The sequence below is a fragment of the Ruditapes philippinarum genome, unplaced genomic scaffold (genome assembly GCF_026571515.1).
Source record: "Ruditapes philippinarum isolate M1 unplaced genomic scaffold, ASM2657151v2 ctg861_1_1_1_1, whole genome shotgun sequence".
Lineage (NCBI taxonomy): Eukaryota > Metazoa > Mollusca > Bivalvia > Venerida > Veneridae > Ruditapes > Ruditapes philippinarum.
Genome location: NW_026854651.1, coordinates 1 through 21,713, shown reverse-complemented (window position 1 = coordinate 21,713; position 21,713 = coordinate 1). Strand labels below are relative to the sequence as shown.

Genomic DNA, 21,713 nt, shown 5'->3' with positions numbered 1-21,713 from the left:
TCCGCTAAAGGCGGTGCTATGGGGCGCCTATGGTACGTGTATAAACACCACTACACAAATCTATGGCAATTCAGTTAAATCTGAACAACCGGCGTAAAGGACACCCAAGCATACAAAATAACGTGATGTACCTAACCTTCATAATGATTTGATTTAAAAGTTTTGAGACATAAAACCAATAGCTGCAAACTGTCTAACAATGCGTTCCAGACTGAAAAAAATGTATAAGACTCCTTAATAATTCAATTTGAAATGTTCTTAAAGGCCCATTCTATACAGAAAATGTTATAACGTGTCCTTTTTGTATTTTATTCATACCTTTTAAATTTGGTGTTTTGTTTCTGAAACATTATTCATTGGTCATAAAGCTGACCGATCATTTCCAGTTAGCAATGCTAGCAATTAATAAAGTCATTGTGAATTCTGTTTTTATGAATTACAAAGTATCACTTTGATTACTCTTGTCTTCTTGTATGACAATTATTCCATATTCAATGATGTTTTCATCAGGTGGTGAACCGTACTTTATCTTAATCCATTATTTGACTATTATAAATGTTTGCCTGTTTTAGAAGAAAAAAATCAAAATATCATAAAAAGCCAAGTTTGCCTGTTTTAAGAGACAAAAATCATATTTATTTCTAAAGCGGTATGTTCCTTTTAGTGTAAAGACAATTTATGCTGAAATTGCATGGTGCTTAACAATGTTGAAACGTGATCCATTTGAAGTCAGTGTTACAGAACGGGAGACATTTAAATATTTCAGTCTGTCGGAAGGAATGTGCACAAAAGGAAATCGATTTCATTTTCCTGTACATAGGCATTTGGTTAACAAGTCCATGAAGTTGGCAAAGAGATCGACATTAAACATTCAGCTCGGCATTAGACTTATCAGTGTTGAACTGGTATGGGAAGCTGGCAAGACATTTAGCAGAACATTCATTCGACATTCGATTTATTAATGTTGAGCTGGGATGTGAAGCTAGCTACACATTCAGCACAACATTCAGCACGACATTCGTTTTTTCTCAATTTTTGAATGTCGAGCAGGGATGTGAAGCTGGCTAGACATTCAGCACAACATTCAGCTCGACATTCGTTATTTGTCAATTTTTAAATGTTGTGCTGGAATAAGAAGCTGGCTAGACATTCAGCACAACATTCAGCTAGACATTCGAATTTTGTCTATTTCTAGCCAGCTTCACATCCCAGCTCGACATTCAAAAATAGACAAATTACTTAGTTTGAGCTATTAAATAATTTTTCCTTCGTACTTATGTCAAAACGACAATACAAGCATTAAACAAATATAACCTGTAAATGTCCTTTATTTAATTTATGCAATTTAAATGCACCAACCCTCAGAAAAAAAAGTCTTGAGTCGTCGTGGCATATTGCCTTAATATACTGTTTATCAATCTTATCTATTTTGTAAATAAATGTTAACAAATGATGCCATATTCTTCTGTTGTCGTTTTGTGTACAATGCTGACATGTATTTCTAAATGGAAAAAGCAACCTCAAAGATGAACGGGAAAATCCAGACAACAGAAAAGTAGGTTTCATTCTTGATGAAAACACTGCGCAGTGTGTATTTTTAATTAGTTCTTAATGTCTGGGTTCATCATTCTGCTATTTGTGGAAGACAAAATGAACACAAGCAAAGAATTTGGACAAAGATTCACTTTAATCCACTGCTAAAATCGAGAGGTGATTTATCATTTTGATTTATTTTATAGAGAATAAACAAATTATTTTGCCTTTGTTTATTAAAATGTAAAACAAAGCAATGTATTTTTTAATGCAAACGTTTATTTTGCCCCATTCGATTGTATTTTACTTTACTAGCTGTGGTCAGTCGGTCAATCCACCAACAGTTGTCGTTCATTTTCTTCGCTGATGTTGCACATACTGAAATGAAATTTTGTATACAGATTGATCATAGGAATATCTAGGTCAAGGTATGTTTTGGGTATGATCGAGCACATTTTTACATAGATATGCCCCTCGGACTGAAAATTACCAAAGTGAAACCACTCTGTGTTGTAAAGTGAGAAGTAGAATAATATAGAGGGCGTTGGATACTCTTTCGTGTCTAAAAAGAGTGTCAATAATTGATCTCATTCACAAGAAAAGTAGAGCTTGGGATGCTGCTGAGGGAAACCAAACAAGGGTATAAATTCTTTCAATGAACTTACATGCAGTTCTAAACAATTGTCGGTGAGAAATAAAGAAGTGGTAAACTAGAAGGTTATCTTTCCTTTAGTAGGTCTTGCAAAAGGCCTCTAAATAAATTGATAACTTCTTGGTGAGTTATTAAATCAAAATCTAGGTGTTGTCCTATTTTTTCATCCGAAGAAATGGTTTGAATTTGCTTAAATAAAAGCATCTATTTTAATATTGAGTCTTCATTGTTACTCTACATATACATGTATAAAATGTATTTATCTTCGAACGGATAAACGTTTTAATTTCGCGCTAGCATCAAATCATTTTCTTATTGTTTTCAGGAATAATAGCTAAGAAGTCAAGTAAAAGATTTTGTTCCATTGCGGGCGATAAACAGCGACTGACGGACGACAAACGCAGAGCGACCACACTAGATTACCTTAAGCTTGTATGCTTAGTTTAGCTGAAACTTCGGTGGCATCTTGTTACCAAAATAAATTTTCCAGACAAGTCGAATGAATGTGACGACAGGATCATTTGTATCTGAAAAAGAATCCTATATACATTGTATCTATATAGTATATTATTTGCTCGAAGAATAAAGGAAAACAAGTAATTTATCATAAGAATGTACTTTTTTTCTGACCGTCTTGATACGTATAGCATACCAATCTGCTTAAGAAACCTAAACTTGCTCTAACCTCCAAAGTCTTCGTTTCAATATGAACTGTATTACTTTTTTGTTGAGTGATTTATTTGTAAAGTTTAGTTTTAGTAATCTCTCACCAACGCATCAGTGCTAGGGGCGTGACTTGTAACATACGTTCAACACAACTATCGCCTTTCATAAAACCATAAATTAGCTCAATCTTGTCGTATTGTCGGTCTTTGAGTGTTGGTGCTATATACATTCGTCAGGTTTCCACTTGCAGTAGTTTTGTTTTCTTTTTCTGAATATTAATTCGTTACAGAACTAGGACATTATTATTTCATATACTTAACCTTCTACAAATCCAAAATCTCGTGGTCACGACTTAGTAACTCGTGGCGACGACATAGTATCTCGTGGCCACGATTAAGCTATCTCGTGGCCACGAGTTACTAAGTCGTGGCCACGACATAGTATTTCGTGGCCACGAGATGAATAAAAACACACACATGTTACCTTTGGGCCACGCACAAATGGCATGTGCGCATGCACATGTATAATACTTCTAAATAATTCAGTTCTAACGCATTTCAACCCTTCAAAGACAAGAAGAAAAGGCTGAAGTATAATCTCACACGAAAGGTAGAATCAAACAGATTAACAAATAAGATTTCAGAAGAGCTTATAAATGAACAAGAGACCGACACTTATTTTTCATCTATGTCAAACCTGAGAACGGCGAATAAATCATTTTAGCATCGGTTTATCGTATATATTAAAGTTGTAGAAAATGGAGCTTAAATTGGACGGAACACAGATTTTACTTTTGATTTCAGTGAGTTTGTCTTTGGTAATTTGTTTCAAAATTAAAATCGATCGGTACAAAATTGAGCGACCAAATCCAGGGATAAAAGCCTGTGCGGTTATTCACAGTGGGAAGGTAAAACATTAATAATATTCATAATATTCAAAATTTAAAAATATTGTAACAAAATTGTATAGATATATACGTAGTGTATATCATATGACATTCACTTCAGTTATTCATTAAGTGACAAAAACTAGCATAGTTTGGTTTATATGGTTGCCACAAGTTTTTTAAAACTATGTTTGACTGTTCGAATGCCTGTATTAGAAAATCGACCAAAAATGCATGAAAACGCATTTTCTCTAACTTTATTTACAATAAAAAATAAAATGTAAATTAAGCTATGAACTTATGTTCATGTTTAAAACCTATTCTAATTTATTTCTTTACTATTTTTTATCAGCATGACAAGATCTAACTTAAACTAGAGGATGCTTTTGTAAAAAAGCGCATGTCTCCCCCACTGCTGAGAATAAATGCTGGGAAGAAAATGACCGCATAAGGGTGGAAAGATAAAAAAAGAACGGAGTATATAAAACCAGACAACTGATATATCACTGATATATCAATAATAGTTAAATGTCCTCACTGATAAGAACTCTAGTTATCATCCGGAAATGAGAAAATGACCAATGGTCACTGTGACCTTAACCTTTGACCTACTGACCCCATAAACAAGAGGGATCATCTGCTCAATAAGACCAATCATCCTATGAAGTTTGAGGGTTGTAGTCTAAAGGAACTCTAGTTATCATCCGGAAAGGAGAAATTAACCAACGGTCGCTGTGACCTTGACCTTTGACTACTGACCATTAAAACAATAGGGATCATTTGATTAATAAGACCAATCATCCTATGAAGTTTGAGGGTTGTCGGTCAAAAGGAACTCTAGTTATCATCCGGAAATGAGAAAATTGACCAACGGTCACTGTGACCTGACCTTTGACCTACTGACCCAAAAACAATAGGGATCATCTGCTCTCTATAAGACCAATCATCCTATGAAGTTTGAGGGCTGTAGGTCAAAAGGAACTCTAGTTATCATCCGGAAACGAGAAATTGACCAACGGTCACTGTGACCTTGACCTTTGAACTACTGACCCCAAAAACAATAGGGATCATCTGCTCAATAAGACCAATCATCCTATGAAGTTTGAGGTCTGTAGGTCTAAAGGAAACTCTAGTTATCATCCGGAAACGAGAAATTGACCAACGGTCAGTGTGACCTTTGACCTTTGACCTACTGACCCCAAAAACAATAGGGATCATCAGCTCTATAAGACCAATCATCCTATGAAGTTTGAGGCTGTAGGTCAAAAGAACTCTAGTTATCATCCGGAAATGAGAAATTGACCAACGGTCACTGTGACCTTGACCTTTGAACTACTGACCCCAAAAACAATAGGGATCATCTGCTCAATAAGACCATTCATCCTATGAAGTTTGAGAGCTGTAGGTCAAAAGGAACTCTAGTTATCGTCCGGAAACGAAGAATGGACGGACGGACGGACTGACGGACGGACGGACTGACGGACGGACAGGGCAAAAACAATATGTCTCCCCCCGAGGTGGGGGAGACATAAATGAATTTATATTGATAACTTTCAGAGTGATGTTATTGGACTGAGTGTTTCTAAGGACACGGGAAAATGTGTCGGAATATCTCGGCTTTCTGCCGAACCTCATTCCCCATCCATAGATGACGGATATGCTGAAAAAGTACATATTGAGTCAATCTTTAAGCCAGCGGTAAGCAGCTTTATCGTTTTACATGTTTTGTTTTAAAAACCCTTTATTCGTTATTTCTATTGAACTGCAATTAATATATTGATTCTTATTCACAGTTTAGTAATATTCATACTGCTTGTTTACTTGAATTTACAATTTATATATTTATTTACTTAAGCTCTATAAGATGATATAAATGGTATAAATGGCTCACTTAGATACTCCTATTCAAAGATGATATATAGCATTATGTAGTTTTGGATTTAATTCATGTTTAATTTAACTTTCTTTTTTTAACGAATATGTACAACTCTCTTAGTTTTGAAATACAGCAGTAGTGACCACATCATCTCAAGAGTTTTTGGCATTTTCAGTGTCTTGTCAAATGAAATTGTTTTTCTTACACATTTTGAAATTCAAAAACAAACAATAATCAAAAGAGTTGCTGCAAAAAGGTAAAATGTGGGATGTTACTATTATATCATTACTAATAAATATATTTTTTTTAAAAAGATTTTTTTTAAATACTCCTTTTTTTTACACTGATAACCGGCATAACCTCTCAAAATATGATTTTGTTTCAACAACAGTGATGGTAATTTGTTCTTGTTTAAAGTAATAAAGTAAAGGGATGAATGCAAAATCTATTCAGGATCTTAAGTATATAATCGGGGCTATTTCTAAATCTTTTAGTGGTGAAATTTGTGCAAATGTGTAAGACATTTTAGTAAAAAATCAACAATGCAGAAACATAGCGAAGTTCATTGGGTGAAGTCGCAAAGACAACCGAAGTAAATGTATTAATTAGAGCAATGAACAAAATAGGGCACATAGGGCGGAGCATAGAGTACATTGTACCAGTAAATGATAGCACTAGGGTAATTTTGTGTGTATGCAATTTATAATATAATTTTAACCTTACAAATAGAATGATAAAAAATATCGTTTAGTCTCAACAGCCTTCTGTCAGGTTATAACAAATTAGAAATTTTATGTATATATCCATTTTTATGTTTTAGTATGTTATTCCAGACGAATCGTATGTGGAATGGGTGGTACCGGGATTTCTTGGAAATAGATCCCAACTTGATGTCATTTTCTCGTTGAGACCATCGATATATGAAAAGTAAACTATTGTGTTGAGATAAAATCCAAGTTAAAGTTTGGATGCAAGTCAGTAACCGGTTTACATTAATGGAACAAATTTACTTACCCACTTACCCTTTACTATATTATCTTCAATAGAATGTATAGGTGGTCTTGAAGGTTTACAGGTGATCTAGTACATAAGGCAATACGTTATGCATTTAATACAATGTATAGGTTTTTGAATAACTAAAAGAAATTAAAGGCTTACATCTGTATAATTTGTTGTATATCCCGCTTTGCCTTCTATTTTGCAAGTACTGTTTGATATGGGCGAACTTTATACATCATGTGTGTGACGGATGTAGATTTATTTCGAAGTATAGAATTAATTTAGCCTTGTAACACGATTATTGTGGGAATAAATATTGCATTTTTGAATTAAATAAAGGTCGACTCACTATTAGTTTTATTATTTGAAAAGAATAATTTAGTACCATATCATAGCGTAACAAGTCATTGGAATCGATCGAGCTTTTTTGATTCATAAGTATCATGAAATAGTGCTTAACTTTTTCACTTACTCCATATCTCATTCATAAATATTCTGCATATAATTTTGTTCTTTTTGATTCAGTGATAGATATGGCAACAGGCCAAATTTTGATGTGCGGCTGTCGCCAAAATCGTTGAAGTTATCAGAAGGCTTTGGCGGAATTGTGCCAAATAAAACGATGGTCGTGCATTCATCGTAAGTAAAAATAACTATGAATTTACGATTGTGTACTTTGTATGGAAGACAAAATACTTCGTTGTTTACGTTTGGCTGCTTTTATGTCTTATTATGTAACATTCATCGCAGAATCTTTATGCATGCTTTATTCCATTATAAATTCATTATTAAACACATGTTTGTCCGTTCGGTAGAAGAAACATTAAAATGTAATTCATTTCGCAAGGATAATGTGCATATTACTATAATGTATGTATATGCTATTCATCATTTTATATGCATTTTGTCTTTTTCAAGGTTAAACATATAATGTCACTGAATTCAAATGTTTTTTTTTATTTTCTATTTAAACGTCCAATTTTATTTGTTAGTCAGGCATACAAAATGGTATAATAGAGAACAAAATAAAATCAATTAAATAAAAGAATCTTCTCAAATTATCGTTAAAATGGTATTTCAAATATTTGATAACATAGTCTTAGCGAGTGTAAAGAGAGAATTAGACAGAAAGATATATGTTTATGCTTTATATTAAAATGTTGGTTAAAAAGCTTATGATTGCATATTATTTTTCTAGACCTTCTTACGGGCTTATGTGTTATATCAGCGGCGGCAAACCATTACATCATGATTATAAAGTCAAGTCAAATCCAAATCACTTTGCAAAGATATCTTTCACTTTACAGAATGCATTTGTCAAGGTAAAATCATATTTCATGTTTCTAAATGTGTTTTTTCCTCAGCTTAATTATCTCGATTATATACACATATATTTGCCACTATAATAGGTTCCACTTTTGCAAAGTGTTTCTCTTTCTAGAATTTTTAAATTACTCTTACTGATTTAGGGACAAGTTGAGTACCACTTAAAAAACAACCTGTAAATCAATAAATACATCTAAACAGAACTACCTGTTTTGCATTCTTATACCTTTAATAATAATCAGCTTTTTAGCAAAATTGTCCAAATATAATTACTTGAAAAGTAGTGCTCAGTCATCAAATATATAATATCTAAATATCTTGAAAACCTGTTGCTGCTTGAACCTATAAATTTATTCTCGGCAATCTTGATATATCATTTCAATGCTACTTTTGCCATAAGATTTCATCTAAAAATTAGTAAGATTAGTATCAAATAAGGATAAATGTAGAAAAAGTATCTTTCATATATTTACATATACACGGTATTTGACTTAAGCGGACCAAGCCATAGAAAATATTGCAAAAAATTCACGTAACTATTGATCATGATTCAGATCCTGGTTGACGACACGGAGCAATGTAAACGCAGCCTTCAAGTCTTTGGAGATCATTTTGAAACATTTAACCTGCTATATTTCTACATGGAGTATGGTTGGATACATCGCATTCAGTTTGATGGAAATCAGTAATGGATGTCTGACATTAGCAAGAACTTGATTTGTTTGTAAAGTTACATATCCTTCTTTACATATAAACTGTTTGAACAGAAAATTATTAGCCTTTTGCAACCAGTATAAGTCATGTCAGCCTGCATAGGTCCGTGGAGTCTGCCCAGGTACTATACTGTTTTCATCATATGCTAGGTGTCATATTAAAGTTGTACGTCATTACAGTTTTTGTTTAACTTTCTGACTGATCATTGGACACTTACTGTTAAGAATCAAAACTTAAACAAAATATTTCACTTTAAGTTGCTGTAAATATTCTTTTATTTCTGTCCGATCAACCTTCACTTTCATAGCATTTGATCAAAGTCTATCGAGCTGACTGGTAAATTGTATTGTAGTTAAATGTCGCAGATTCTCTATACAGGTTTAGCAATTTAAGAATGAAATATACAGATAAAAGACATTGAACTATTCAATTATCGCTTTAATATTACAAAGTTTAACACGTTAAAACGATAAGTTATTCTTAATACATTGCACTGTTATTGATAAGTATTAGTTTTATAATATTTCTTTTATTCACTATTATGCAACATGGTATCATAATTTAACTCTTTTCATGCGTCCTAATTTTGTTTTGATACAATATGACTGAAATAATACCGTTTTTTCACATATCAGTATTTCAGGATACGAATGTTTCTTATGTCATACTGTAAATGAATTAGTGTGTGATGTGAAAGTGGCAATGATAATATGTGTTATTATGCCCCCACAGAGTGGGAGCATATAGCGTTGCACTTGTCTTTCCGAGTGTCCGTCCTTCCGCACTCACAGGACAGTAATTATGTGGCTAGAGGGACAATAGGTAACTGTTCTTTCTCTTTGATGTCATTCATTCCGTAATGCTTTTATGTGTGGCTATTTTCTTTTGTGTGGCTAAAAAGAACAATAGAGAGAACAATAGAGTAGCCACATAATTACTGTCCTGTGAGAACTTCCGTCTGTCCGTACGTCCCGAAATCTTGTGAACGCAACTCCTCTTAAACCGGATGGCAGATTTTGCTTAAACTTCCAGGGATGAACAACTTTAATGTGTAGATGGTAGTAAAGTAAGGAATTTTTGCTGCGACCAAATTTAACAGAATTATGGCCCTTTCTTTATTTTTTCACTATATACTATGAAGAAATTTTGTAAACGCAACTCCTCTTAAACCAGATGGCAGATTTTGCTTAAACTTCCAGGGATGAACAACCTTAATGTGTAGATGGTAGTAAAGGAAGGAATTTTTGCTGCGACCAAATTTAACAGAATTATGGCCCTTTGTTGATTTTTAGTTTTCAACTTGTGGTCCAAAAATATTTGACCTAGAGTCAAAAGATTGACAGAACAGTGGCGTGTGGGGGCATCTTGTCCTATGGACACATTTTTAGTTTTTGTTCTGTTTTATTGTTGTTGTTTTTTTTAATTGACTTTAGACTCCTCACGCCGAGGTCATATTCTTTTTGTACCTTTTTAACATTTTAATCATGATTCACATCTTGTTATTTCCTTATATATTTATCATCGTATCATACAAATTGTTCTTGTATTGCAGTTGTAACATACTTTGAAACACAACTATTTTTAGTATTAAGTAAATTTACTGATTTCTATTCTTATAATGGTTTGTATGTATTTGTATGAAAAGGAAATAAAAAGGAAATAAAGTTACTTTTTTCTATCATTGTACACATGCTATTGTTATCTTTTGACATTTAATACCCATAATAATATTGATAAGAAGTCTGTTGACTATAAAAAAATTCAGCTACGTTTATATTGTTCTGTTAGTCTGACTATTTTAGTTTTAATAACACTGTTTACATTTTATTGAGACACAACTGTGTTGACAATGCCCTAGTTACATACAGTTAGTTATGGTTGGCTTATTTCATTTTATTGAAGCAATGCAATTATTATTTTTCTCATAAATCTATTCACATAGCAATCACCCTTAAATCGGATTTTAATAATTATCCTGTGAAAAAACCTTAGCACTATAATAACATACAAAACTTTTGCAAAAATTCTCGACAGAGGATATTCACGTCATATGTGCAAAAAGGAGTATTTTTTTTAACAAAGTTCTATTTAGGCAGGGTCACAACTGATGGCCATCTTTGTCAATATATTTAAGGATGCTGACGTGATTTTGTTATTTTCATATAAATCATTCGTGCTCAAAAGCTTGAATTTCACCGTTTCTGTACTGTCAAATGCCTAGACGCATTTAGTTTCAAATGTCTGGCTTCTTTCCAGTTCTGAAAGTGTTTTGACGTCTTTCTCCTTTGTGTAAAATTCCTTTGATGTAAGATCTCAAAACACAAATCATGAATTATTCAAAAACATTGGCTATTATTTCTAGGATTCAGCGATTTGCAAACGTATTATGAGACAACGTAAATTCACGTTTCTGATATTGTTAACGCTGGTATACCAGTCAAGTGTATGGTTGGCTAGATCACTGGTATTCCGGTCAACAAGACGGTTTCCTAGATCACTGGTATTCAGGTCAACAAGACGGTTTCCTAGATCACTGGTATTCAGGTCAATTAGACGGTTTGCTAGATCTCTAGCATACTGGTCAACTAAATGGAAGTATGTGATTGATGGGCTCACTAGAATTCTGATCAGCTAATTGGTTTAATAGATCACTTCAATTCCGGTCAACTAGATATATTGCTAGATCTCTGGTATATCCGTCAGTGATCACTTGTATTCTAGTTATTCTAGTTAGCTAATTGGTTTGCTTTATCACAGTTTTTCTTGTGAACTAGGGTGTTGGCTAGATCCCTAGTATTCCGGTAACCTTGATGGTTGGCTATATTACTGGTATTCCGGACAAGTAAGTATATGATTTTCTTCTATTCTATGAAAGATTTGTATTAGCTCATATCAGTGAATATAAATAAAAGTCTTTACGCACAGTTTAACACAAATTATTTTATTATATATGTATATACAGGAAACAATTTGATACGTAAAAAGCATGTAATTGCGTATTAAAAAACAATGTGACATATTCATCATGTACCAACTTACTTTCATCTATAATCGGACTTTTATTTTCAGAAACATTGTTCTAGTCTAAACACCTTTGCATGGTTTTTGTTTTGTTTGTTTGTTTGTTTCATTTTACGCCTTTTTCCAACAGTATTTCAGTCATATAGGCGGGTAGTTTCCTAACCATCGTTCCTGGAGAGTTACACCAGTACTAGACTACCTTTCTTCGCGCTTAACTACTAAAGCATCTCCCAGGGATCGAATCCACGCAAGAGAGGTAACTGGATTAGAAGTCATCAACTCTAACCCCTCGACCACGGAGGCGGTACCTTTGCATGGAACATCACCATCTTAGACATTTATTAACAGAACGTGTCCTCCTTGTTTGCATATTTCAGCTCAATCTTGCCGTATCGTCGGTATTTTTAGTGTTGGTGCTATGTACATTAGTCAGGTGTCCACTTGCATCATTTATTTCTAAATATTAATCTATTATGAAACTAGGAAACTATAATTTGATATATAGTACAACTGAAATGGGCTTATAAAAATTCTTTAACAATCATATACACTGAATGAATACAACCTTAAGTATTGATATTTGAGGAATGACATGTTCTTATTAACAGAAAACAACACGTATACTTGTAGTGATAAAACGTTTAATGTCATGACCTTGCCGTATTGATTGTTCACTAAGAAGAAGCATTATAGGTCACATATTTATACAAAAAGTAGTAAAAGCGTCTCAATAGTGTGAACTGAATTCGCTAAAGAAATAAACAAAGCTTTGCTGTATATTAAGATATCTTTTCTAAAAAACAAAAACTAAATTGTGAAAATATAACACATATCATATCAAATATATAATAAGATGTTCAATATTTATTGTTTTGAGAGGCCAACTCCTTAGCTGGCTTTCAAGCTTTCAAAACCAATTACAGCATTAATGTGAGGATATCCGATATTTCTATCAAATGGTATCATTTGTTATACAAAAATGTTTAAATAAAATTATTGACAACAGAACATTTTTATCTTAAAGTGACATTATGTCCATTATGTAAAAGTGAGTGCACAGGTGATATAAAATACGTTACATTTTGCCAAGCATGTTTTTAAATACTGCACTCTGATCACAAATTTCTGGCATATGAACTCAATATAGAATTCTAACATCAGGCAAAAAAGATTTCTGGTAAATCAATTTATGAGCAAATAAATTTGAAAATTAAGACTTGTTTCATATGATTGCCATAATAACACATGGGCCTCTCAAACGTCTGGCATTTTAACTGGCAAAAAGTTCAACAATCTTTGCTTGCTTTGAGTAGTTTGAGTCCTTTAATGATATTTTGTTGTTGTTCTATATCTCTGATGGACATATTTAGAAAACCAAACAGCGGTTGCATGAATCATTGCTTTCATTTCTAGGATAAACGGATTTTACAAACATGTTTAGGAACAGCATAAATTGTAATGAAAGTTTTTAGTGGGAAATATATAACTCGGATTATATATGTTGATTTTGGATTTGTAGAAGGTTGAAAAAACTGTTTTTGAAAAAGAAAATTTATTCGTTTTTTAACCCGTATATAACTCACTACGAAAGCAATGAAAAATAATCAATATTATTTTAACGACCAGGTACCTGTTGCGGCTTTTATGTCACATTAGAAATGTGAAGGTCATATTGAGCGTAATTTTTAAAAACGTTACTCATAGGCCAATAACCTATTTACCGGAATAAACATTTGCTTCGGTTGCATTTGGCAATTAGTAAAAATACGAGGGGTGTTCAAATATGAATGCAACTGGGCCAATATCACACTTTTAACCACGTTTTGCACGAACTTCTGAAAATTGACCCAGTTGCATTCATATATGAACACTCCTTTTTTAAATGGAAGTTAAAATTACTAAAAGATTCCCTCCCCATAAAAAAGCACAATAAATAAAAAGAATAACGATAACAAAAGTTGGTCTATGTAAAAGCTCATTTGTGTCATTTTTACAAACTGTAATAGGGCATCATAATAAAATTTATCTTATTTTTTTCTTAAAAGCATTTCTTGGCTTCATTATGCCTTTAAAAATCTACCTTGAAATTATGGAACAACTCATTATACTTAGTGCATGTACGTATGTACATATGCATGTATAATACTTCTAAATAATTCGGTTCTTAAGTAGTGCGTAGAAGAAAAGTTTGACACATAATCTATACGAAAAACAGAATTAAACAAATAAGTCTTCAGAAGGTTTAATAAACGGACAAGAGTTATTCAAAATAATTTTCATCTATGTCAATCCGGAGAACGGAGAACAAAACATTTCGCATTCTTGTCTAGAAAATTGTGAAAAACAATGGAGCTTAAACTGAACGGGACACAAACTTTACTTTTGATATCATTATGTTTGTCTTTGGTAATTTGTTTCAAAATTAAAATTGATCGGTACAAAATTGTGCGACCAAATCCAGGGATAAAAGCTTGTGCGGTTATTCACAGTGGGAAGTATTTATAATATCTATAATATTTAAAATTTGAAAATATTGTGACAAAGATATCATTTTATATACAAATATAAGCAATGTTTTTTTATATGTTATACATTTCATACAAAAAGCACCTCAATTATTGAGTGAAAAAAACCCTAACATAGTTAGGTTTGATTGCTACAAGTTTTATAACAAATGTTTGAATGTGCGAATGAGTATATTTAAAACAAATTATGTTTAAAAAGTTTTCCGTTAAATAATTAATGAAATTGTAATCTGTTATAAACTGTTGAATAGGATGAAACACGGTCGCAGGTCTCAATCATTCGTTTTTTTATTAGAAACTTTGTTTCCGAAACTCCTTTAGATTACCTGTGCACAATTTAAAAAGGTCTTTTATATTATTTTACTATTTTAGATTAGCCTTTGAGATTCCCTGATATCTGTTTGCAATATTTAATGACCAATGCTAAACCTACCCATATTCAATTCTTCCCTGTATATTTTTCAGGAAGTCGAAGTGTTCTCTTCTTTCACTTTATGTACAATAAAATTAAGATCGAAAAAATTAAGATTGAAATTAAGCTACGACCTTATGATAATGTTTAAAACTTTTCTAATTAACGTCTTTATTTTTCTTTATCAGCATGACAAGATCTAACTTAAATGAATTTATATTGATAAATTTCAGAGTAGTGTTTTCGGACTGAGTGTTTCTAAGGACACGGGAAAATGTGTCGGACTTTCTCGACTTTCTGCCGAAGCTCATTCCCCAGATGACGGATATGCTGAAAAAGTACATACAGTCTCAATTTTTCAGCCAGCGGTAAACAGATTTATTGCTAAACAAGTTTTATTTTGAAAATCCTTTATTTGTTATTTCTATTGAAATTAATTTCAGTGTCTTATCAAATGATATTGCTTATGTTACACATTTTGAAAGTCGAAATCAATATTTTAAAAGGATATCGCGGCAAAAGGTAAAGCATGGAATGCTTCTATTATATCATTGCCAATAAATATTATTAATAATATTTTTAAGATATATTCTTTGTTTTTTTACACTGATACATGTAATTGGCATAACCTGTCAATTTTATTTTGTTTTACAACAGTAATGATGATAATTTGTTGTTACTTATTGAAAAGAGATAAATGCAAAATCAATCCGAGATCCATAAATCTCATCAAAATCGAGACTGTGTTTAGAATTTCTTAGCGGAGAAATAACAGAATGAAGTCGCAAAGACAACCGAAGAAACGGAGCAACGGGCAAAAAGGGCACAAAGGACGGAGCATAGAGTACCAGTAAATCATAGCACTAGGGCAAAAATTCTCTTGGGATTGCAAAAAGTCAACAACAATCTTGAAGGCTATTTTTGTGTTGGGGCAATTTATAGCATAATATTTGCCCTACACAAAGTATAATGAAAACTTATCGTTTTGCCTCATCAGCCTTTTACCAGGTTATTACAAACTAGAATTTCTTTTGATATCCATTCTTATATTCTCGCATGTTCTTGAAATCAATTCGTATGTTGAGTGGATGATACCGGGAGGAATGGGCAATGGATCTCAACTAGATGTAATTTTCTCTTTGAAACCATCGATGTTTGACAAGTACGATACTATTTTGAGATACAATCCTAAATTCAAAATGGGATGCAAGTCCATAGCTGATTAACTAACATGCAACAAATTTACCTACCTTTTATACATTATCTCTCAAAAATCGAGTTTTTTTTGCTGTTTCTTAATTACGTCATGCATTGAATGGAATGTATATGTTGTCTTGAAGCTTTACTATTGCATATGTAACTAAGACTTTACGTCATGCATTTAATAAAATTTATAGGGTTTCGTGAAGCTAAAAGAAATTGATTGGAAGGTTTGCATCTTTATAATTTGTTGTATATCCTAGGGGTAATTTTCATTTTGCTTTGCCGAGTAATTATTGATATTGCCGAATTTTATTTGTGTCACAAATGTAGATTTATTTCGACTAGACAACTTTTTAGTCATCTTACACGTTTATTTTGCGAATAAATACTGCCTTAAGATTAAATCAAGGTCGACTCATTTTAAGTTTTATTATTTAAAAAGAATAATTTAGAGCCATAACATAACTTACAACGCGACTGACTTTTCATTCATAAGTGTTATGAAATAGTTCTACCTGTTTTCTGTTAATTTTTGTAAATTTAATTGGTTGCAGGTATAGCTTTTTTGTGCACCTGTCGCCAAAACCGTTGAAAATATCAGAATGCTATGGCGGAGGGTTGTCGCCAAATGAAACGATGATCCTGACATCGTCGTAAGTGAAAATAAATGTGTAAAGTATGTCTGCTTAAGGCACATAAAACCAAAGAAATGCAATTGTTTTTGGTGTCCCGTCAAACTTTCCGAAAGGAATTCTCATTGGCAATATACATTGCCAACTTTTACAACTTTTTTTTTGGCAATAATTAGTAAAGTCATAACGATTTTGAATGGTTGGCAAATACTACGTTGTTTACTTTTGCCTGCTTTTGTGTCAAATGTTATATATTCATCACTGAATCGTGATAAGCATCAAATATGTTTTTTAACATTATTATATGGCAAGTAAAATTATTTTTTAAACACATGTTTGTCCATTCTGAAAAAGAAACATTACTGAGGGATAGATAGTGTGCCTATGATTATAATGTATATGTAATTCATCATTTAATATGTATTTGGTCTTTTTCAAGGTCAAACATATAATGCCACAGAAGTTGAATGTATTTTTTTTTATTTTCTAGTTCAACGTTTAATTCTATTTTGCATTCATGCAAACGTATTGGTTTAAAAGAGAACATAATAAAACTGTATAATGCCACAGAAGTTGAATGTATTTTTTTTATTTTCTAGTTCAACGTTTAATTATATTTTGCATACATGCAAACGTATTGGTTTAAAAGAGAACAGAATAAAACTGTCAATCGAATTTAATAAAAGTTTCTTCCCAAGTTATCCTTAAAATGCTATTTCACATGATTAATGATATATAGTTATAGCGAGTGTTAAGAGAAAATAAAAAATGTTCATTTTATTCGTTATATTTAAATGTTGGAACAAAATCGTTGTATTCATTTTTTGGCTACTCTTCTAAAGCAATTAAACAACATGATTACTTTTTTATTTTTCTAGATATATGTTTGGGATCCAGATGTGCTTTATTAGTGGTGGGGATCCAACATTTTCTGTCCACCAACTCCAATCAAATCAAAATGCAAAGATGTCTATCACATTACAGAATTCATTTGTCAAGGTAAGATTATAGTTCGTGTTTAATGTCAGTTAATTTTTCTCGATTATATAATTTTTCGCCACTATAATAAATTCCAGTTTTGCATATGTTTCTCTTTCTAAAGAGTTCATATAACGCTGACTGATAAGACTGGTAAAGAAAAGGTCTTTTCTTTAAAAGAAAAAAAAACCACAAAAAAACCTATTCATCAATGAATACATCTAAACAAAACTATCGGTATTTTGCATTCTTATCCATTTAATATAATCAATATTTTAGCAAGATTGTCCAAATATATTTAGTCTGTCTCTAACAATAATGATAAGTCATCAAGTATAAAATATCTAAATTTCTTGAACAACCTCTTGTATAAATTAATTCTCGGCAATATTGATATATCATTTCAATGCTACATTTGCCGTAAAACCTTATTAAGTGTTTTCATCTAAACATGGATTAGATCAGCATAAATGTAGAAACAATACCTTTCATACATTTTGATATCTTAAGCGGACCAAGCGACTGCGAAAGTTATAGTCACTATTACTCATGATTCAGATACTGTTTGACGGTGTGGAGCAATGTAGGCGCAATCTTCGAGACTTTGGAGATGATTTTGAAACATTTTACCTGCTATATTTCTATACAGAAGTTGGTTTGATGCATATCAATAAAATTCAAATTGATGGAAATCAGTGATGGATGTCTGACATTGGCAAGAATTTGATTTGATTGTGACGTTTCATATCCTTCTCAACATTTAAACTATTTCAGATGAAAATTATTTCCCTTTTCCATCAGTATATAGTCATGCTAGCCGGAACAAGTCCGTGGAGTATGCTCAGGCGCTATTATCGTCTTCATGAATTTAAATGTAATATAAATGTTGTGGGTCACTTCATTTTTGGTTTCACTTATCTGCATGATAATTGGACACTTACAGTCAAGCATAAAAACTTTAACAAAATAATTGACTTTATGTTGCCGTAAATATTCTCTTTTTGTCCGACCAGCCCTGACATTTATTTTGTTTGATCAAAGTCTATACAATCGACTGGTAAGTTTTCGTAAATGATCTAACATTGCGATTGGATTTCGCAGATACAAAACAAAACAAACCTGTGCTCTATAAAAGATTAGCAATTTGAGAGTGAAGTATAAATAAAAATTCACGGAATTATTAAAAGATTGCCTTATTTATAACTTATACATGTTTAAACGACAAGTTATACTAAGTACATTGCACTGTATTGTAAGTATTGTTTTTATAATATTTCCCTTTATTCACTATTATACAACATGTTATCATGACTGAATTTTTTTCATGCGTCCTATTTTTTAAAAGAAAATACAAGGTGACGGTAATAATACCATTTCTTGAAACATTAGTATTTCAAGGTGCAAATGTTTCCTATTTTATACTGTAACAAAGTAAGGTTGATTGTATTAACTTCAAGGAAAGAACGTGATGTAAAAGTAACAATGATTATGACTTTTTTTAATTATAATTTTTAATTTGAATTGAGCCTCCTAACGTCATGGTAATTTTTTTTACCATTTTTGACATTTTAATCATGCTTCACATCTGTTTAGTTCCTCAAAATGTTTCATCATATCATTTCATCTAAACATTTCATGTATTGCTTTGAAACTCAACATGTTTTAGTATTAAGTTTCTTTTCTTATCTTATTTGTATGTAATTGGATGCATACATTGTTACCTAAAGGAAAGCAAATAAAGTTACTAGTACTCTATTCTATCATTGTACAGATCTTATTGTTTTCTTTTTTACCTTTATCACCCTGGACAATACTATTAATTAGAAAACAATGAAGTTCTGTGAAAATAATCAGATACATTTAAATTGTTCGGTTAGTCTGACTATCTTAAGTTTTAATAACACTGTTGACGTTTATTGAGACGCAACTGTGTTGACAATGCACTAGCTACATTCAGTTGGTTATGATTGGCTACTATCATAACAAAGATTTACATTCCCAACGCATTGTATTCACTCACCAGTTAATTATTGTGAAAGAGGTCATTAGTTGATTATTGACAATAGAAGGTATCTGAAAATATATGATGTATTAGTAGTTAACCTATAGCTCTTCAGCGCTTCTTATGTAAAATTCTTCCAAGTATAATTTCCAATAACCGTAAATTATACCATACCCAGACTATGGTATAATTTTTAGATTTGAAGATCGAAGGAGTAAGTGTTTCTGAGCGGAGCTATAGGTTAAAACAGATACACAATTGGTGCGTTGGCGATTGCTGGGCTTGCGTAAATTATACCATAATCACGTGACCTTTCTTATGCAACCTCACTCGACTTCGTCTCGTGAGGTCAAGGCATAAGAAAGGTCACGTGATTATGGTATAATTTAGGCAAACCCAGATATCGTCAACGCAGCAATGGTATATCTATTACTTAAAGGGGCTACACTGAGGTCTGACAGGTAATTTGGTGTCCAAAAAAATGTAAACAAATTTCCTCACAAATCACAATATTATGACTAAAATAACAATAACTTACACTTTAACCAACCCTCTAACAACAATTATGCCAGAAAATGCATTTTCACATTAGCTTTTGGTGCAAAAATGAAAGTTGGTTTTCCCAGACATGTACAGAAGTTACTCACAATTCATCGGGTATAACTAAAATACGCAACGGACATTTTTGGAACAACAGAGTAAACGGGGGTAAAAAGGTCTATTGATTTTTTCTCAACACTTTAACCTATCATGTTTATATAACTTGAGTATAACGAAGAAAAACTGTATAAAAAGATAATCAAGGTAGCAATTTCGTTGTCTTGAAAAATCAAACGCCAGCGAAGCGGACATTTTCTAGACAAAACGGAAAGATATTATATACATGTACAATTATTTTCATTGACATTTCAGTTTCAATTTCAATATTCTTAGGCAAACATAATGCATCGGTGATATTTATACTATAACGAGTGTGGCGCCGTTATATGTCGCAACGCCGCTACATGTCGCACTTGCCGCTAAATGTCGCACCATTGCCGCTAAATGTCGCAACCGCCGCTTAATGTCGCAAAATCATGTGCCGTTAAATGTCGCAATGTTAGCGTTAAATGTCGCACGGATTTCCCCTACCGTTAAATGTCGCAACACTATCGTTAAATGTCGCAAGACGTTGAACTATTATGTTATATCAATTAAATCTGCCTACTCAAGACGAATTATGTCTGTTTGAAAACGAGTGATTTTATCATATATGGAAATGCGCTGCAAATAATACAACGATTATACTCATATTATAAATAAATGTATATTTTTTGCGCGTTCGATTTTTACCTGATCTTATACAAGTACATATTGATAAATTAATTATACAATTGTCTACCATTTGTATGAAACTGCAAAATTTACATTGTTATGTAAATAGTTTTGTACAAACATGTCTGTAAAATTAGCAAAAGAGACAGCCTAACGGCCAGTCTGAGTTTGCAGAATGATGGCCTAGTAGGCTGAGGAGGCAAATCGTCTCGCAGCCGGAAGAGAAGCCTAAATTGCTGACGACATGGGCCTTAGGAGTTTGCCTAACGCCCTAGAAGTCGGCAGCCCTGCATCCTAAGAGACAACCTGATATGTGTTAAACAAAATCAGTTTTGAAAGCATAAAACATGTTATTTGCACAAACAGTTTATATGCTTTTATTATATTTGCGTGTTTTATTTCCATTTTAACGCCAGAGAGGCAGTGCTCATTCATATTGTTTCTTTAATAAATATAAAAATGTTTACTTTACGCATCTGTTCCATATTTTATTTTGAACAATAAAGTTCTCTTAACATAAATACTCTATAGTGCCTATGTTTTGTATTTATGGTCATTTGAATTTTACTATGACGTTCTCGACATGCGCGTTAGAACACGATAAGAAATCAAAAAGTTCTAATCAAACTCGTGACAAAAAAAACTACAAGCATAAAAGTGGTTACAGATATAATCAATATCGTCGTTACCCATGTATAATGTATGTCTTGTGTTGTTTTTTTTTTTCGAAAAATGTCAGATTAAATTTCATTGAAATCGTAACAGATTAAGATTTTCATTACAGCAAAAGCAATCATGTGACAATAAAATATGAAAAAGCCTAGATTCCCTGGCCATTACGGCTAGCTGTATTCAACCAAATAGCAAGGCCAATCATGAACATAATTAATTATTGGTATTCTTATAGAGAATCTATCATAGTATAAAGCGGCGTGACGAGTGAAATATTAATATAATGTCCAAGCGTAAAAAAG

The 21,713-nt window shown here is 32.3% G+C and overlaps 1 protein-coding gene across 1 annotated transcript; it reads left to right on the top strand.

Moving 5' to 3' along the window:
* Positions 1-3,469: 3,469 nt before the first annotated feature.
* LOC132740683 (uncharacterized) lies at positions 3,470-6,544 on the top strand. Its single transcript, XM_060728635.1, has 3 exons — positions 3,470-3,758; positions 5,295-5,435; positions 6,434-6,544. The coding sequence occupies exons 1-3, from the start codon at positions 3,609-3,611 to the stop codon at positions 6,542-6,544; spliced, it is 402 nt and encodes a 133-aa protein (XP_060584618.1). The 5' UTR covers positions 3,470-3,608.
* The last annotated feature ends 15,169 nt before the right edge of the window (positions 6,545-21,713 follow it).

Coding starts and splice junctions, on each gene's coding strand:
- LOC132740683 (XM_060728635.1), top strand. CDS start 3,609: ATGGAGCTTAAATTGGACGGAACACAGATTTTACTTTTGATTTCAGTG. Junction 3,759..5,294: donor CGGTTATTCACAGTGGGAAG/GTAAAACATTAA, acceptor GATAACTTTCAG/AGTGATGTTATTGGACTGAG. Junction 5,436..6,433: donor AGTCAATCTTTAAGCCAGCG/GTAAGCAGCTTT, acceptor TTTATGTTTTAG/TATGTTATTCCAGACGAATC.